Source organism: Cavia porcellus, unplaced genomic scaffold (genome assembly GCF_034190915.1).
Source record: "Cavia porcellus strain 051 isolate PalLab524CR breed Dunkin Hartley unplaced genomic scaffold, mCavPor4.1 scaffold_8, whole genome shotgun sequence".
Taxonomy (NCBI): domain Eukaryota; kingdom Metazoa; phylum Chordata; class Mammalia; order Rodentia; family Caviidae; genus Cavia; species Cavia porcellus.
In genome coordinates, this window is record NW_026947491.1 from 58991088 (window position 1) to 59011424 (window position 20337).

At 41.3% G+C, this 20337-nt stretch overlaps 2 protein-coding genes across 16 annotated transcripts in view; one reads left to right on the forward strand and one right to left on the reverse strand.

The window, feature by feature from the left end:
• Helb (DNA helicase B) overlaps positions 1–7828 on the forward strand; it is a 44073-nt gene extending 36245 nt beyond the window's left edge. For 2 of the 3 annotated variants that reach the window (XM_013159406.3, XM_063255097.1), the window contains 2 exons: positions 184–636; positions 5910–7828. In XM_013159406.3, the coding sequence (XP_013014860.2) occupies positions 184–636; positions 5910–6035 (579 nt within the window). In that variant the 3' untranslated portion in view covers positions 6036–7828. The other variant, XM_023567603.2, reaches the window with a different exon arrangement.
• A 757-nt stretch (positions 7829–8585) lies between these two features.
• The window catches only part of Grip1 (glutamate receptor interacting protein 1), a 633384-nt gene continuing 621632 nt past the window's right edge, over positions 8586–20337 (reverse strand). For all 13 annotated transcript variants that reach the window (XM_063255091.1, XM_063255088.1, XM_063255086.1 and 10 more), the window contains 2 exons: positions 15242–15388; positions 8586–9393 (listed from right to left, as the gene is read on the reverse strand). In XM_063255091.1, the coding sequence (XP_063111161.1) occupies positions 9166–9393; positions 15242–15388 (375 nt within the window). In that variant the 3' untranslated portion in view covers positions 8586–9165. The remainder of the gene's footprint in view (positions 9394–15241; positions 15389–20337) is intronic.

Sequence of the window (20337 nt, forward strand, 5' to 3'; positions counted from 1 at the left end):
ACCGGTGAGACTTGAATTTAGCATCATATTTAGCAAACATGAGTTCTGAGATCATGAATAACGTAGACCCATTGAATAGATCCATGTGGACATGCTGGCCAGGCAGAGGGTATGTGGGAGCACGGTGAGGACTGTCTTTGTGACACGTGGGCATTCTCTTCACATTGTCTTGTTGCCTTTCAGGGGTCTGAGGAGCACACAGTTGCATATGTGGTGGGGAAGGCAGGCCGCCAGCACTGGCAGCACGTCTACACCGCAGTGACCAGGGGCCGCTGCAAAGTGTACATCATTGCACAAGAGTCTCAGCTCCAGAGTGCAATCAGGAAACCAAATATTCTCCGGCAAACTCGTCTGAAGCATTTCTTACAAAATGAGCTGTCTGTCAGAAGTGCCTCTCCAGAAGACCAGCCGTCCCAGCCTGCGAGCTCTGGAGACAGTGGGGGACCCAACTTGCCAGAAGCACCCCTTGCTAAAAACACAACTGTCACCATCACAGATGATGTTGCCAAGAACCAGTCCTCTTCCACTAATGACAGGATGGCCAGTGACATGGATACAGATGAGGATTTGTCATCTCAAGGGCCCAAAAGGACCTCTGGTGTGAAAATCTGTGACAGTCCAAGCAAAGTTTCCAAGGTAGGAGTGATGTTGGGAAGTACTCAGATTTAGTTTCAGTATTCTAACGTTAGTGTGCTTATGAGTGGCTTTGTACTTCTGTGCGTATTACCTTGGGCTGTCGCCCTCAAAACAACTGCTTCTCATCCCTGCCCAGTTTTCCCTCTTCTGGGCTCAGCTGATCTAGCACTGGTGATGGGAGCTGAGATGCTAAAAGCAACCTCATGGTCACTACTCCTTTCCCAACGTGTTCTGTTTCTGTTCTCCCTCCTGACTTGCCGTGATCTTCACAGGTCGTGATCTTACTTTATCCCCACGGTTTCTTTGAAGTGGCTTGCCAGTTCTTGTCAACTTTAGGGGCCTTTTTCTTAGGTCTTGTTCTTGACTTTTCTCTGGGATTTTTTTTTTTTTTTGTTGTTGTTGTTGTTCCCTTTGCAGTACTGAGGAGTTGAACCGGTGCATTTACACTGAGCAACATTCCCAGCCCTTTTGAAATTTTGAGACAAGTCTCACTGTTACTAATCCGACTAGATTAAATCCAAACTTGCCATCCTTTACCTTAGCCTCGTGGAGTGCTGGGTCTACATGCATGCACCACAGTGCCTGGCTCCCCTTGCATCGAACAGCTTTACCTTTGCTGCTGTTGCAGTGTTTGCTTCCCATGGCTACAGAGATACCCAGGCTAACACTTCCCGAACTCCAATGACCTCTCCCCTTCATTCATCACCATCACCCCCAAATCTGGAGATGCTGGTCTACGTTTCAGCTCTTCTCTTTGTGCCAGTGATTGTGTAACAAAGTCTCGACTGTGACATTCCAGGTCCTGGGAACTAACAACAAAGAAGTGAAGTTCTTACTCTTACACTTGGGTGGTGCGGACAGACATCTGTGCAAGTAACTTGATGAGTGCTGTGATGCTGAAGAGCAGTGAGAGAGCCTTTCCCTGATCCATGTCTGTATTTCTAGAGACTGACTTTTCTGGAACCACAACCCAACATCTTACTGTCTATTCATTTTCCCGCTTCACTGTTCTGTGTTCAGCTGAAGTCTTAGTGGTACCTGAGATTCATTTTACTTTTAATTGCTGCCTTTAGGTAGTTAGTGTTATTGCAGAGTGTCTTTCTCAGGCAGTTTCCCCCTTATATCTAGTCTGCTCTGTTTTAAGTCTTTATCTGATCCTCCTGGTGATTGATGCCCGGCTCTCTTTCCCTGCCTTATTCCCTTTCTCCTAATAACACCTGACACATTGTGGGCAGATTTTCAGCCCCCTTGAGTGATCGGCTTGTTGTTTTGTGCAAAAGCTTTCACTGGTCCCCAGGTACCTACAGCTTCAACTCTAAACTATTTGACTTGACATTTGAGACATTTCTAGTTTGAGTCCAGCTTTCCCACCGCCATGCCACATCTCACTATTCTTTTTCAGCTCCAGTCAAGCTAATGTCTTCTTCCGCTAAAATGAATCAACCCTTTTCTTATCTTTTGGTTTTTGCTTTTTGAAAATGGAGTCTGTACAACTTGTTCACTAGATGTGAGAGGATGAAAACAGAATAATACAGAGGGATTCCTTTTTTTCTGGCTGAAACAATTTGGAGGATGACAGCATTACAAGGAAAAATTGACATGAGAAATCACAAGAACTTGTTTGGGGAAAGGAAGAGTCCTTCTGTGACAGGCAGTGTTTCAGGTGCAAGGAGACGTGGGATTTGAAATTATCTTCCAAGTGTCATTCCAACAGACGCTTAAGAATTCCATATTGCGCTACCAATAGACTTGAATGTTTCTGCTTCTGAAGCGTAATGGAGACAGGGAACTCCAGTAGGTGCTCAGAGGACAAAGTGCTCCAGAAAAGCTGGATAATCATGTCCTCTGTCCCCAGCTAGGTATGGGACAGTTGGCTCGTTCCCAAAGAGTCTGCCTGACATGGGCTCAGCATGTACAGTACCGACCTACAGGTATAGGACAAGCATAGGGTGGAAACAGAAGGTGGGGCTGAGGATGCAGGCATAATCAGGAAGGACAGACAGTGTCTTCTAAAGAGATTCTCATTGCAATAGAGAACAGTAGAAACTGGTTAAGTGCTCTGTGAGTTAAAATTTCCTAAGGTGATCTTGACTGGAATTGAGTGGATAGTGGTTAGGAAGAGACTAGGGGATGCAAGTTCTCTAGATTCTTTCAATAGTCAGGTGCTAGCAATGGTCTTGGAGAAGAGCTGCTAAAGGACAGTTAGTGAGTCCTAATGATGAATTATGTGCTGCTGGAGTTGGGGCCAGGATGATTTCAAAGCTTCTAGCCAGAGACTGCAGTGGATCCTGGTACCATTAACTAGGATTGGGAAAATTGCCCAGGGGACAATTTGTGGGCAGTGTTAGTTGTACATACAGTGGGGAAAGGGTCACTCCATTTTCTCCCTATTTATTCTAAACTTCATTCTCCACCCCTGTTCAACTATTTGGTGTGGAATTTCCGTCTCAGGAAAGCATCTTTTTCTGAAATTAAACCTTTTGTTTTTGGACTGGGGTCTGGCTATATAATCTAGGCTGGTCGTGGCCTCACCATGTGGCCCAGGCTAGCCACAAACTCACAGCGATCTTCCTCCCTCAGCCTCCCAAGTGCTGGGATTATAAGCTTTTCCCATCATGTCCAGCTTAAATCTGTTATTTCTTGCACAGTGCCTGGAAAAAGGTATTTCATCTGAGCAGAAGAGGCAATTCCAGAGAACAAACTTTTAAAGAAGTTCTTGAGTTACATTGCTTAGCCCCAGCATGGGGTGGAGGATATGGTTTGACATGATGGTACCGAGAGAAAAAGGTAGTTCAGAGCCTGCCAGAGCTTTTAAGCTGTGATGAGGCCAATAATATAGGTCCATGAACACCAGATTGACACTGGGGGTTCATCCAGGGCTAGCTGATGTCACTGCATGGTGACAGCAGCACAAAGTTCTCTAATGGAAGAGGCTGTGTTTTCTCACAGTAGTTGTGAAAAGTATGTTACATCTACAGGAATTTCTAGAAATAAAGAAAAAGAATCTAAAGATTTGGGATTGGTAACACAGAGAGTTCTGGGTTTCCAGAATTCTAGACATTCAGGTGCATTGACAGGTCCAATGACGAGAGGTGGTGACGTACCCTTTCTTCACATTCACATTGCTGAGAGCCTCAGCAACGTTTCCATCAGTACAGCCGTGCATTGTTTAAGGCTAAATTCTGGACTAGACGTGATGGCACACACCTGTAATCCTGGCTCCTCAGGAGGTGTGCAAGTTTGAGGCTAGCCTGGGCAACCTAATGAGACCTTGTCTCAAAAAAGTTTTTTTTTTTTTTTTTTTTTTTTTTTAAAAAGGAGCTGGGGAGCTAGCTTAGTGATAAGGCACCCCTGGGTTGATCCCCACTACTGCAAAAACAACCAACCAACCAACCAAAAAACAACAAAGAAGGTAAAAAAATTTTAAAACTCAAATTTAAGTTCAATGAAGTGCATCCGTGTCTTATACCAGTATAGATGGTACAGGTCAGTCGCTCAGTATGGCTTCTTTTTGTCTTTTTCCTTTGTATCGGTACCGGGGATTGAACTCACGACTGCCTGCTTGCAAGGCAGGCACTTATGCCGCTGAGCTACATCTCCAGCCCCCCAGTATGGCTTCTTAATGTAATCAAGGGTCAGTACATGTAAGAGTAAGAGGCATGAAGCTGCTCTTCATGTCACATGGCACACTGCTTTACAGTAAACTTTATTGTAAGTAGAAGACTGACTCAAAAATAACAGTAAAACTATGGCAAATACATAAACTACAACATAATTATTATCAGGTGTTATGCCTGTGCGTAGTGGTATGGGCTATACTTTCATGACTGGCAGTGCAGTTAAAATGTCTAAATCAGCATCACCATAGACATGAGTAAAGCCTTGAGCTGGATGATAAGAATTCTTTTAGCTCCATTATAAGCTTAATCTATAGTTTTTGTTGGCTGAAATATCACTTTGGGGCACATGACTATACTAAATGACAGAGCCCCTCCAAGATGAAAGCTTTTGTTCTTTTTAATGGATTCATGGCTTTGAGTTTTGGAAAAAGTCCTTAAAGAAAAAGTTGACCTGATATTTTGCCTGGTTACCCCATTTCTGGAGAAAAAAAGGAAAATGGAAGCATACCTTTAGATAAAAACATGAATAAATACTGTTCAAATGTATCATGAGTCAGTAGTTTCCAGAATTTAAAAAATCATATTTTTATATACAAATGAGGGAGGACGTAGTCATATAATTTCTGAATAAAGAGCAGTCTGTAATTTAATCAGGCTTCTTCAGAGAGATAACCATTAGATATAAATATATCTTAATACTATCAGAATGGAGTTTATTTCAAGGAATTAGCTCATGTGATTGTAGAGACTGGCAAATCTGAAATTTTGACCATGCTAAAATAAGAGTCTGAAAGCTGTCTTCTGGCAGAACTCCTTTTTCCTTAGGGGAGAACAGTCTCTTTTCTAGTAGGGATCTCCACTGATTGGATGAGGCCCACCAACAGTAGAGCTGTTAATCTGCTTTACTCCAAAGTAAATGACTCATCAGATGCGAATCTCATGTGAAACATGCCTTCACAGATCTATCTGGAATAATATATGACTGGATATCTGGGTATTGTAGCTTTAGCCACATTGACACTAAATTCACCACCACAGTGTTGTAAAATGAATGTATTTAATTGTGAAAGATGAATTATTTCTTTTCCTCATTTTCCTATGATGGTGAAACTTCGTGACCATGCTAGCCTGTTGAGTGATACGTGGGAATCATCAGTAGTATGAAGAACATGATATTAGCCTTGGAGTGTTTCTCCTTCCCACATGCAGAGCTATTTTCATGGGCACATAACCTGGGGAGTTGTACAGGGCTGTGTGCTTGGGACCCAGGCATTTTTAAATTGCTTTTCAGTATTTTAGTAGCCATCTTGAAATTTGTAATGTTTGAACAAGGAATCATTTTAATTTTGTACCAGACTCCCAACTGATGTAGCAAACCCTGACCATACCTTAGAAGTTAGACACACGCATTTACTTAGTAAGTAGTTACTTCCACGTGCCAGACCCAACTGAGTGCTGCAAGTACCGTGGGGAGGCAGAGCAGATACAAACCTTGAAGAAGCTACAGCATGTCTCTCTTGGTTGCTCAGGCTTTCCATCGTTTTGGGGGAAATGTATTATTTCTTCTTCAGAAAGAATGCAAGGGGATAGAAATACATAGGATGGGTGGAGCATATTTTTATGAAACTAATTTTATTCTTCTTGTTCTAATAGGTAGAAGAATCATCTCCACAAGTATCTTCTAAATTTCAGAATTTGCAGCTAAATAACTTAATCCCCAGGCAACTTTTCAAGCCCACAATCAATGAAGAAAATTTCACTTCTTCTTGCTCAAAGTAATTGTGTATTATTTGCCTTTCAAAACAAAAGAGCACTGCAACCTCAAGAGTTTCAAGATGAAAGAGGATCCCTATAAATTGGAAGTTTACTTCAAGACAGTGGTGTTTTAAATTGATTTGATCAAAGAGAATCTTAACGATTTTAACACTTATCATTGTGAGAACCAGTAGTATTGTACACACATGAGGGGAAAAAAGAAAACGTGTGTTCAAAAAACCCTTCTACTTTCCTTTTTTTAAAAATTTTTTTGTCTTTTTTCCTTTTTATCGGTCCCGGGGATCAAACTTGCGACTGCTGGTCTGCAAGGCAGGCGCTTATGCCGCTGAGCTAAATCCCCAGCCCCCAACCCTTCTACTTTCAAATTATTATTATTTTTTTAGGATGATGATCTTCCACAATCATTGTTGGTTTCTTAGCCAGTGGGCGGAAGCAGTGCAGCAGTGAACTGTCATTGTGTCTGTTGATGTGGGCGCACATTGAGGAATGTCCTGGTCATTGTGGGTGACCACGATGACCAGGATGCTGCTCACTGTGCCCCTGCTGCCGAGACCCAGCACACCTGGGACTTTTCCTGGAAACCCCTCCCGAGTTAGGGCATGTTATTTTGAATGTATCCCACTTGGGGAAGATTTCTCTTAAAGTGATTTGATTTTAAATCTTTACTCTTAAATGGTGCTGTGGTTTGTGTCTCTCAAAGTTCATATGCCAGCAGCTTAATTTCCGAGCTCCAGTGTTGGAAGCTGAGGCCTGATGTGAGGTGTTGAGGTCCTGAGTGGGTTAGCAACTGGGCAATGGATTCCTGCTAAAAAGCAAGTTCTGCCCCGTCTTGTGCTCTCCAGGTCTCATCTCCGCTGCCTTCTGCCGTGAAGCAGGATGCCTTTGCCAGATCCTAGCTCCTCGGTTAAGGCATACCTTGCTTTATTGCCCTTTGGTTTACTGTGATTCTCAGGTGTAGTGTTAGTTGCAAATTGAACTTTTGTGGCAACCTTGCATTAGTAAGTAGATTGCCATCATTTTTCTAACTGCTCAAAAAATAGCAGTTTTTAGTTATGTTTTTAATTAAGATTATGTATATATATATGTGTGTGTATATATATATATATATATGTATGTGTATATCAAAAGGTATAATGCTACTGCACATTTAATAGGCTGCTATAGTATAAACATAACTTTTATTTGTACTGGGAAACCAAAAAAATTCATTGACTCACTTTACTGTCATATTCTCTTAACTGCAGTTGTCTAGAATCAAACCCACAATACCTCTGAGGCATTCCTACATTGGACTTCCCATTCTAAATTACCCAGTCTGTCATACACTTTTATAGTAGTCCTGCAGTGCAGATATAACTTTTAGTGTCACAGATGGGGAAGCTGCCTCATTGTAGGTAAATGTCAGGCTGCCAGTGAGGAGCAGGGCTGGAATGGAAATCCAGATTTGAAAGCCCATGTTCTTCCCTCTTATCCATGGTGCTTTTCAGTTTTATGGCAAAACCTCTCCACTTACCCCTGGTGGAACATGGTGTAAACATTGTATAGAACTCAGGATAGAGTAGTGAAATATATTCAGTGCATCAAAACTGCATGCTTTCCTTTTTTTTTGACTTTTTAAAATCACTGTTTATTCCATTTGGTAGAGGGTTTTTTCCATACAAATATTTGCAACAATTTTGAGTCCCCAAAACCATACATAGACGATAAATATCATGCTATTAAAGTATTAAATTTGTACAAAAATACTTTACAGTTTAATACTTGTTTGTTACAAATAAAAATACATATTTAAGTGACTCATGATCTTTTCTTTTTCCTTAATATGACTCAGCTTTATACTTTCTTGCCCTGGCGGTTCTGACATGTGATTGAAGTTTTTTTTTTTTTTTTTTTCACAAAAAGAAAAGTGAACTTTCTCTTTAAACAAAGGACACAGTGTTTTAAATGCTTTGCCTAAATGGTTGCTTGAATTATTCACCAAAATGAAAATGTTTGGAAAATAACTGCTTCAACATCCTACCATCAATATACAGATCTATTTTTAATATTTATTAAATAACAGTTATTAGTGTAGCTATTCAAAATATCTGAACAAAAGAAAACAGTTGCCAACAAACAATAAAAGCAACTGTCACAATTTATTGCTTTGAGGGATGGTAATAATTGGCAATGTGTTTTGTGAAGAATGTATTTACAATTTTGATAAGTGGCATGGCTCAGAACAAAAGATAGTCCAGTGTCATTTTTAAGCACATGTGCTGAACACTCCTTGGTATTACCAGTTTTCAAAACATCTCAAGCAGTATGAGTTTGATTTGCCTATCATTAAGATGAACTTCATTTTAATAGACTCTTCATTCTTTCTTAAATTCTTAGTCTTGAATTTTAAAAATAGGATAACTAATTCTCAGTGTTACTACACACTAATTCATTATCAGAGATTTTCAGCTATTAAAAAAATGTGTCCTTAAAAAAACAGGTCACAAGACATATCCTGTTTGATAATTTGTTGCATAGGGAATAGCATACATCTTAGTTAAAATCATTCCTACATTTGGGCAAAACATTTACTTCCACCTATTATGGTCTCTTACGTGCATCATTGCTGAAACATTCGAAGCTAACTTGATTTGATACCTGTACCCCTCTCATGGCAGCAGCCCCAGCAGCTTATTGAATACTAGTTCCCCTAGGAGAGCCAGCTATAGGAAAAACTGTTAGCCAAATTCTTACATTAATGATTTTATAGTAAGAAACTGATTTCAAAGTGAATTAAGGAAATCATCATAGATAATATTTCTAAACAGACAATTCTCTTTTCAAAAAGTGACAGTAAGATGAAACTTGTAAAAAATTTCCTCTGCTGTTAGTTGTGGGGAGGGGTAGCCTGTTTTTCTTCTTCTCTACCATTGGGCCTAGCAGGGATCTGCCTGCTGTATACCATAGTGGTCACCAAAAAAGAAACCTCTTCAACTTGAAAAGGGAAGTGAACATGAGCCATGAGAGAGATTTAAAAGACCCCTGTGCTTGCGGTTAATGCCACATGATTATCTGTGCTCAAATAGCACAGACATCTTAAAGGGATTTTTAGCACCATAGATATCGTCTTTCATCCTGCTTTATAAAAGTGTTGCTATAATGTGTTATTGGGTTCTCGGGTCTCCAGATTACCGCCGTGGCTAGGCTGCTGGAAAAAAGCACTGTTCTGTTCACTCCAGTCTCCTCCGGGTAGAGTCTGTTCTACAGACTTCTGGGAAGCCAGTGGGTTTCTGCTAATTACCAGGTCCAGCTTGTTACCAGATTCTGCTATGAGGGGCACGACAAGGCAGCAGTCAAAGTCTCTTGTCCGGACATGATTAACCTGAAAGATCAAGGAGAGACACTTTGAATGTTGGATCAAAAGGATTGCTGGGTGTTGGTGGGTCCAAAATCCCTCAAATCCCCCAGAGTGCACAGCACATATAGCAAGTTAGTTAAGCAAGTTGCTTAAACATACACCCTGTGCTAAGAGGTCCACTATCATAGTAATGGACTCATTAATCGGTCTGCTACTACATTGTAAACCCATTAAAAGCAGCAAAAGTACACACCCTCCCATCCTCATACCAAGTAGATAGCTTTATCCATGTGTGTATTCTGCTTGCTGGATATCACCCCTGTTTACAGTTGGAGAAAGTCTGGTTTGGTGGGAGGAGAGCTTTGCCTTTGGCTACCGGTTGGTAAGAGTGAGATAGAGCCTATTTCTGGGCGGTATGGCAGGCTCCCAAACCTGTCATCTTAACCATGACTGAATTACCCCCTTCCAAGTGAATTCTTCCCTGCTTTACATAAGCTCATCTTCCATTCTCCCTCACCAAAAACAGTTTTTAAAATCACGTGTTCTGCTTCCACTCGGCTCTCCATTCTCTCCTCCATCTCCTGAGGTCTTGGGTTTAGATTGTGCTGCTGGCAGTGACCTCAGAGTCCAGGTCAGCCACAGCCAGGAGTCCTTGTCCTCTTCAGCCTTTAGTATCTACTGCTTTCAACACCTATTGGTGCTTCAAGATCTTTCTCCTCATATAACAGAATGATACTGCAAGGGCTGCTGCCTGCGTGTTGATAGAACACACATCCAAAGGCCCTAGCCAGTGGTCAGAGAGAAGAATTTAGAAGCTTCTCTCGCACCAGCCAGCTCGACCCCGACCCCTCTATCCCCACTTTCCCACCTTGCTTTTAAAAAGGTCATTTACACTTTTGCTCTGAAACTTAAAGTGGCCTATTGTCTTAGTTACTTTTGTCTCTCATTGTTGAAAAAAAATACCTGATGCCCAAAGATAGGGAAGGGAAGGTTTATTTCTTACATGTTGGAGGTTTCACTTCATACTAAGTTGGCTCCAAGGCAAAATGACATGGCTGAGGGCCAGCAGTACATGGCCGCCCCTGCAGCACAGTGGGAACTGGGCAAAAGATAGAGAAGACACTTCTTCCTGCTGTTACACTGTATGCTGGCTCCACCCTGAGTGAGTGTAGCACTCACACCACCAATCCAAGTGCTAGACAATGAATCAATCACAAACACTAGATTCAGCTGTGTGAGACTTGGGGGGGCATTGGAGGTAAACCATTACAGTCCACCTCTGTGCCCCCAAAGACTCATGTACATCCTTTATACAAAAGACATTTCCATCTCCAAGAGTTGCCAAAGTCCTAACAGTTTTAGCATTGCTGAAAAGTCCAAATCCCAAGTCTCCAAAATCTAAGGTAAACTCTTAGCTGCAACCCCCTGTACAAATGAAAACAAATTTAAACACTTTCAGTATACAATGGCACAAGATAAAATTTCTCATTCCAAAAGCTACAAATGGAAATACAAAGCACTGGAATAAAAACAAGTCCAGCAGAGCAAACATTAAGTCCTGGAGTTCCATGCTCAGCATCTGAAACAATTTGTTTGCAAGCTCCAGAAGGCTTGGGTGACTCCACCCCGATAGCACTTCCAGGGATTTCAGCTCCTTCAGCTTTTCTCTTAAACCTCGTCTTTTTAATCTTGGCAGCTTTCCTTGGATGATCCACGTTCCTGTCTTTTCCAAACTTCTGGAGTCCCCACTGCATATTTGGCTTCTCACTCACATCTTAATACACTGCCCTCTCATGGGTACACTGCCTGGCCCCCAAGACCTTCTGAAATTGAGAAGGAAGCTGCCTTAACCTCAGAACTTGTGCATTCACTAAAATCAATGCCACTGTGGATGCTGCTCAGATCTGCTGCCAGCTGGAGTAGTAACCAGGCTTTTCTCTCTCTTGGCTCTAGGGATAGTGCTTGGATCACTGAGCTCTCTGAACCTGATTGTGAGGAACAGCTTCTCTATGTCATTACCATTCCGTAACTTGGTGTGGCTACTGCCATTTTGGAACCTCCTGTGGCCTCCATTGCCACCCTGGAACATGGTGCTCTGTAGCTGTCTTCTGTGAGCAAAGTCTTTCACTTTTGCAGTTTTGAGGCTGCAAATGCTGGAGACCTTCCCAGAATGCCCCTAGGCCATCTTTTTTATTTCTCTGTTCCTTCTCAGCATTTGAGGTTTCAGCTCTATCTTTAAAGTCCACAGCTTTCTGGCCAAACTCACAACATTTTTTTTTTTTTTCTTTTCTTTTTCACAATGTTTTAAGTCATTCTACTGGGTGGTTTGTTCTTGATTTGCAACATTACTCTAGCTAACAACCCCAACAATAGCCATGCCACTGCCTCAACATTCAATTGCCTTGAAATTTCATCTGCCAGATTAGTCAGTTCACCACCCTTAATCTTAGTTGTCTCAGGAAAAGTCTCGGGACACAAGCAAAATGCAGATAAACTCTCTGCCAAGCTATACCATACATCATCTGGAGTCCAACAACCAATGTAGTCCTTCTTCCCAGCAGAAACCTCCTAAGCTTGGTCTTTACTGGCAGGCTATCATCCTCTGGTCTCTTGAGCTCTGACCAGAATCTCCTCTACACAACAGCCCAAGCTATCCCAGCACCACTCTTTCAGATGACATCCCTAGACCTTTCCAAACTCTTCCTACAAGCCATTCCCAAAGGCTCTTGAACCACATAGTCAGGTGCAGTGATAGCAATGACCCCACTCCTCTGGAACCCAAATTCTGTTATTTTTCTTTCTCATTGTTGAGACAAAATACCTGATGCCCAAAGATAGGGAAGGAAAGGTGTATTTCTTACAGGTTGGAGGTTTCTGTCCATACTCAGTTGGCTCTAAGACAAAATGACATGGCTGAGGGGCGGCGGTGCATGGCCACCCCTGCAGCAAAGTGGGAACGGGGCAAAAGAGAAAGACAAGCCTTCTTCTCACCATTACACTGTATGCTGGCCCCACCCCTGGGTGGGGATAGCACTCACACCACCAATCCTGGTGCTAGACAACGAATCAATCACAAATGCTAGATTCAGCTGTGTCCATGATTGCGTGAGACTTGGAGGGGGGGATCTGACATAAACTATAACACCTACACCCTGTTCCTTTGTGTGTGCTGCTAGTGGTTAAGTTCCTCCCTTCTCCTCTAGCTTTCCCTACCCTCTTCTACTCTCTCTATCTCCTTGTCTGTGTAACCTGGCAGAGAACTGCTCTTGACTGATTGTGCCCTTTCTGTTCTGGATGTACAAGCAAACATCTTTGATTTGTTTTCTTTTGTGGCGGTGTATTGAATTCACTCCTTGCATGAGGGGGACTGCCCCAGACTTGCTTTCCTTGAAAAGCAAAGGGCGGGCGATGGTTCGGCAGGTATAAATTGGGCATAGGCTCCTGCTCATGTAAACAAGTCTCCAGTGAGGGACCTTTTAGTTGTAAGTGAGACAGCTGGCATTGGGCCTTCACTAGATAAAAGAAATATCCTGTGAAAGGCTCACTGTGAGTTTCCTCACTTGGCTGTTCTTTACTTGCTGGTAGGACCAGGGCTGCTGGCTGAATTTTAGCTGGGGCCTATCAGTATAGCTGGTTCTTGTGATACCACTATGTTTTGATGCTCTTAGCATTTTAATCATTTGTCTTTAATATTATTCTGCCTTCATTGTTTCCTGTTCTTTACATGTTGCTATTGTTAAGAATTCTATTCATTGTTCTCTATTTCTTACTTTAAGCTCATCATGATACACTTTATTTAAATCCACACCATCAATATCTGAAACTGTTATCTCTGGCTCTAACTTCTCCACTGAACAACAGATCCAACCTGCTGACTTCCTGCCAAAGTGCTTTGCAAGGATAAGCTGAAGCTATTATACACTAGGTCTGAAATAGTTGGCCACATCTACTTTGTCTCTATAATTATGATCTTCTCTGTTAAACCATAAAGAGCTATTATTGAATTTCTATGTTACAAATTACATCATTCTTTTGCCTAAGAAATTACTATGCCTCCAGAATAAAGTCAGAATTTTATTGTGGCCTTGGAGGGTTTTCATAATCTGAATCCAGTGTATTTTTTCAGCTTAAACTTTCTAAAAATAGGGATAACTATAACCAGTAGATGAGGAAGGCAGCACTCAGTGTGGACTGGAGTGTGTACAGAAAATTAAGTATCCCCCAACTCAATTATTCTGTTGCCAAGGTAAGCATAACCACCAGAACTGGCATTAAAACTATCTGGTTAACCAATACAACTTGACCCAGTGATACACTCCTGAAAGACAGGCTGTCTTTTGCAGCCTCCTGCTATGAAATTTTGCTGCTGGTGAAAGATGCATTCCAGCTAAATACGTTGAGATTGATGCCAACCCACTCAGCTTGCAAAATGCTGTCCCTAAAAACTACATAAGATCAGGAACTTGATTTGCTAAATGAAACTAAACCTGACCACGATAAATAGTACATTAGGTTTTAAGCTTGCTGGTTGCAGATATTATGAGAGATACTGAGATATAAAACATGGTTTAATGGTGAATGAGAGAATAAGGTACCAGCCCTATTCTCAAGTAATTCACTATCTACTGAGACATATGTACAGGGAATCAAGCAGTCACAACAAAATAATTCTATCAAAGGAAAAAGTTTTTAGCTTATATAAAGTTTAGGCCATGTATACAGGCAAAAGATGACTGTTGTCAATGAAGACTTTGAAAGAAGTCCCCTCTGCCTGTGCTTTTCAGTTTGAGTGATCGTTGTGATCACCAGATGAGGTTTAAAAACACATGAGTGCTGTTTCTCCCTCTTGAGATGAGATCTGTCCTGGTACCAGTATCAGTTACTGGGAGATTCTATTTTTCAGGCAAGGTGAAGAATCACTACTTTAAGTGAAGATAAAATGTTAGGCAGGTAAGAGGTGGGAAACGGAAGAGTGTTTCAGGAAAGGAGAATAGTATGTTTCAAGGCACAGAGCAAACATGATGTCTGACCACTCTGTGAGATCAGGAAGCAGGTCCAGGAGCCGAGAGCAACGGGGCCACTCAGATCGAGCAGTCTGACAGGGGAATAGGGGCAGGAGTTCGAGGGGAGCAAGCCTATGCAAGTCTGGGGGAGGAGGACAGCAAGCTAAGGAGCAGCAGAGGACAAGGTCTGCCCTCTGTAAATCACAGGACTGCAGGGAGGCCCAGGGAGGAGGAAGGTGGGGTGTGGCATTCCTGCAACAAGTGGCCTCTGGATACAGAACACAGCAAATGAAGAGAGAGATCAGAGAGACACTGGTAAGGGAAGGTGAGACCTTTCAGGTCATGCTGAAGATTGGAGGAAAGGAGTGGACTGGTGGTGGCTTGGCATTAGATAACTACATAGTAATGATGTTTTAATATATGTCAGAGATACATGAGTGGCCCTTGGTTGGTTGGGTCTGAGTAATAAGCTTTATTTATTTTTGTCTTTTTGAGACAGGGTTTCACTATGCAGTTCAGGCTGTCCTTGAACTCACTTTGTAGCCTGGGCTGGCCTAAAACTCTCAGTGATCCTCCTGCCTCAGCCCAAACGCTGAGATTACAGGTGTGAGCCACTACACCTGGCCAGTAATAAGCTTTCGTTTGGGAAAGAAGGCTCTGAGCTCTGCCAAAACACTTATAAGAAACCAGAGGATTAGACACAGATTACTAAGAGCCGAAGATTCTTTATTCAGCTCTTTATTATTACTAATCCCAAGACCTTGATGACCAGGTTTGAAGGAATAAAACACAGAACCCTAAGCATACAGGAAGATTTGGAGGAAATTCCCAGTTATAAGTCACTTGCAAGGAATGAATTGAAGTCTTACCTGTAAGAGCCTGTCGTAGGGTTTTAGGCCACCAAGATCACCTGGCCCAGCTGGGCGAATATTTTTGACATACACTCCTTTCTCCAGCAAGCCATCTGCTACGCTGAACCCGAAGTCCTCCATGTCAGAGTCCTTGTACAAGGTCACCTGGGCAGGGAGAAATGTAAAGAGAAATGTTAGTTGGGCTGGGGGCTTGCTTCTAAAAGTTGTTGATGAAAGATCTTTTCAAACTGATTTCAGGAGTATAATGCATTTGTAACATAAGCATTAGGTAGTTCCCTACACCCAAAACTATACCTATTTTTCCATCCTGGTAACATGCTTGGACTATATATAAAGTCCCACCTGGAATTGCCAAAGAAAGAGAACTGGAGAGTCCAAGCATCTCTGTCTGTCTGTGTGTCTGTCATTCTGTCTGTATGTCTGTCTCTTTAATTGCAATCATTACATATATAAGAATTTCCCCAGGGCGGGTTGATGTTGTGGGAGCAGCTACTAAGGGCTGCTGAGATGTTGGAGATAAACCAAAGGCATTTTACTTCCTCCCCATCCCAGCCAGGTGCTGTGTTAAAGACAGTACCCTATGTACCCATTTTTGAACAACTACCATGAACTTCATTATTTTATTTGCTATAGTACCCCAAGCAGTCCCATTAAATGCAGCAGTCTTTGAAAGCCCTGAAAGTGTTTCTGTAACTAACTCCTTGCTCTGGAACTTGGCTTGACTGGTCTCTTCTGTACTTGCCTAGCGATTGGTTTGGTAACTGTAGGTGTCCACAATTCCATGCCACAAGCCTCATCTGGTTCTCTCTGCATGCAAGGCCAGGGACTGCCAGCTACAGCTTTCCCCAGTCCATATTCTTGTACCTAACCACTGGTCTGAGGTAATCTAAGGCTAAAAGAAGAAATCATTTGTATGTTCATTAAATGCTTAGTACCAGATTCGAAGTCCACGTCTCGCAGCTGGAAGTAACAATGAACAAGAAAAAGAAGAGGCTTCTTTCAAAAGGCAACCACCCGAACAAGGAGTAGCTGCTGAGGCCTCCCCAGGCTGGACACCACGCCCAGGGTATACTTAGCATTTACATTCACTCAACTCTATAAAGGAGGCACTGTTTTATTTGTGGTTTACTGAGTACCAGCCATGAAAACTGACCTGCACTTCAGGTAATAGTCGAGTTTCTTTCTAAACTGTAACTTTTTTAAAAACATTGCTTACTTTTACATAGCTAATGCATGAACATCTTTTTTTAAAAGTAAACATTTCAGAGCTATACAGGATAACTGTGAACATGAGGACTTTTATAGCAACTTTACCTTTTTTGTTTCACAGAGATATGAAATACTGAAGGAAATACAAAAGCAGCAGTTTGTAGATTTTATTTTACTGGATGGAGAGCTAAAATATCAAGCAGACTGGGTCAATACCATTCACAATGCAGGCCTAGTGGCTTTGAGCATCTTAGAGGTGAGGAAATTCGATTTTATAGAGGTTAAGTAATTCTCTCAAGGCCACAGCGGTAATGAATTAGCCATGTCTGTTGGACTCCAGACATGGGTTTAACCATTGTACTCCACTGCCACCCAAAATGCTTTGTTTCATTGATTCTGTGATGCACTGTTTTCTTCTTTTTTCCTCAAATTTTAAAATCCCTGCAATCAGACTATTTTATAACTGATGGCTTCACGGAGCCTATGAAATATGGTCAGTTTGCCAACATTTCACTCCCATCCTCATCCTTCCCACAGGTACACCGGGATGAAAGGGTTCAACCTTTGCTGCAGTTTTGATTTAAGGGAGAAAATGGGCCTTACCGCATAAAGTGTCCTCCTGAATGGAGCAGGTGAAAGCCACCTGTGCAACACAGGTCTCAGATGGCCCCAGACTCACATCACAGAAGTCTGCTGATCTACAGTGTGTTAGCGTGGCACTGTGAGCTCACTCTACTGCTCTCTGTGTGTATTTGACTGAACTACACTGAGCTTAACTATATGCCAGGCACTGTTTTACCAACTGAGAATACAGCAGAATATATTGAAAAAATCAGTAGAGTGGTGAGCAAAACAACCTTTATGAGTTCAAAGGCCAATGGAGATATCTAATTTAATTTTTATAAGAATCCCACAAGATAGATAAGAATCTTCATTATTTTTTATTTTAAAGAGGACAAAACAGAATAAAACCAATCAAAACAAACCAGTGTAAGAAATACAGAACTTTAAAACATTACAAAATCAACAATAGTTACCATAATGCCTTTTGATGACTTCAAAATAGCTGCAGATAACTTTGGACATAGTAAAAATCAAACAGAACACTATAGAATAGAAACAATAAAAAACAAGACAATGAATGCAACTTCAAAACAAGCCTTTAGTAAATCCTAAATTGCTAACATAATATATCTTGCTATCTTTGAAATACCTGCTCCTGCCATCAGATTTGACATAATCAGACAAAAAAAAAACTATAAAACATAATCCAACAAAATGATGGAAATGATACAGGATTTCCAAAACAAGACCACAGGGAATCAACAATGCTGCAACCCTCAGGCGATCACTCTTAGATGCCACACTGCATACTGCTATCCTCTGAACCTATGATTAGACCACTAGGCCCTACACCTGCAATGTTAGTAAAGCACTGAAGCACCACAGGAATCCAGTTGTATTTCCTCCATAGCTATCATCACAGCTTGTGGGTTTCTGGATAAGCTGGTCATTTACAGTGGTTGGGGGGAGGGGATACTGGTACTTCTTGTTTGCCAGCCTGTGCACTGGAAGGGGCTGGGGTCTGGCCGTTCTGTTCCAGTCTGGTAGCAGCCCACATGTGACACTGGTTCCCAGACTGGGCCTGCTTCCTGGTGTGGCCTTGTTCTCGCTACCCCCAGCCTGAGAACGGTGCTGACTCACAGGGAGAGGTTGGGATGTGGTTGCTCCAGTCCAGTGGTGGCCTGTGCATAGTGCTGGTTCCCAGACTTGCTTCCTAGTGTGCCTTGTTCTCTTTACTCCCAGTCCGTGAATGGTCAAGAACCTTCATTTTAACTGACATGGTACATCTAACTTTTTTTTTTTTAATCTGAAGCAGTGGCTTGATTTTTGTGGATCACTTTTGTGACAGTCATACAGGTATAAAGCAGGAAGCCCCACTTTACTAAATAAGCTGTGTGTGTGTGTGTGTGTGTGTGTGTGTGTGTGTGTAGTTTAGTGACTCCTTAATGATACTTGGGGAAAAGTATTTTAGGTCAAATTGTGTGACTGAGAGAGCACCCATCAAAGCAGAACTCATAAGGAAGAGAGGGAGGTCTTTGTTGGTGACCTAGGCTGAGTTATTTGGCAGATAACTCCACCCCAGATCCTTAGATCCTTCAGCTGTTAGGGAGTCTTTTTTTTTTTTTTTTTTTTTTAATCTATCCCAAAGCTTTAAAGTAGTACTTGCCACACAGGATACTTGGTTGACTAGAAAGGCTCCTTCTGACACATCAAAGTCATTACATTCCATGCTTTTATTTGGCAGGGGAGCTGGGGGAGGTGAATGTGATGTGAACTAAGAAGAATTCTAAAGTTCAAGCTAATATCCCTTACTCTCACCCAAAGCCTTGCTGGGAATGCAAACTCAGCTATAAATGAGAATAAAAGTTTGCATGTGGATAATGTTTGTTCAGTTTGATTTGCTAAAGCGATCATTTTTTTGGTCCAGTATATGTCTTTAGCCTCTTTATCAAAGATTAGGTGGCCAGAGGTTGGATATGGTTGGCGTTGTTTCTATATCCTCTATTCTCTATCAATCCATATGTCTGGTTTTGTGTCAACACCAATGTTTTTTTTTTTTTTACATCACTATACCTTTATAAAAATAACTTTAAATCTGGAATTATAATGTCTCCTACTTTGCTCTTGTTGCCCAAGATTTCTTTTGCTATTTTGCTTCTAGTTTCATACAATTTTAGAAGATTTAAGTGAGACCCATATCATCATGTAAAATAAAAATGGATCAAAGGATTGATGTGGTGCCATTTGCCTATAATTCCAATACTTAGGAAGCTGGGGCAGGATGATTACCATGAGTTCAAGGCTAACTTACACTACACAGCAAGATCCTATCTCAAAACAAAACAAAACATACACATATTCATACACACACAGAAACAATTTGCTAGAAGGTAACATAGGTGAAATTCTTGAAATCCTAGTAGGCAAGAACATTCTGAACAGAACCCTAGATGCACAAGAAATAATATCAAGAATCAACAAACATGGTAACAAATGAAAAAGTTTCTGCACAGCAAAAGAAATAACCAACAGAGTGAAGAGAGAACCTACACAGTGGGGAAAAATTGCTAGCTACGTTTCAGAAAGAAGACTAAAATCTAGAACACATACAAAGAACTCAAAAAAAAGTTAGGCCTTCCCCTAAATAAAAGACCCAATCAAAAAATGGGCAACTGAAATAAATTGACATTTATCAGAAGTAAAAGTGGCAATAAATACATGAAAAATGTTCAGCATCTTTGGCCATTAGAGAAACGCAAATTAAATCAACACTGAGATTCCATTTCACTCCAGAAAGAAGGAATAAAGAGAGGTTGGTTAATAGACACCAAAACACAGGAAGAATTAGTTCTAGTGTTCTGTAGCACATAAGGTAACTACAGTCTACAATAATTTATTGCATATTTCAGAAAAACGTTAAGGTTTCCAACAAATAAAAATAATAAACATTTGAAGAGATAGAAATGCTAATTCTCAGCACACAGGATGTTGAAGCAGGAGGATTGTTGTGTGTTCAAGACCAGCCTTAGCTACAAAGTGAGCTCAAGGCCAGCCTCAACTGCATACCGAGACCCTGTCTCAAAAAGACAAAAAAAAAAAAAAAAAAAAAAAAAAAAAAGCAAAGCTAATTGTTCTGATTTGATCTTTACACATTTTAAACATCAAATTGTTGTAATGTATCTTGAAAATATATACCATAACTATGTGTCAATTAAATTTAAAGAAATAATTATTCACGTTACAGAAAACTGGATGAAGTATCTATAGGCTTCAGATGTAGGAGAGAAAAATTATAATGTTTTGTATATAATTTGAATGTC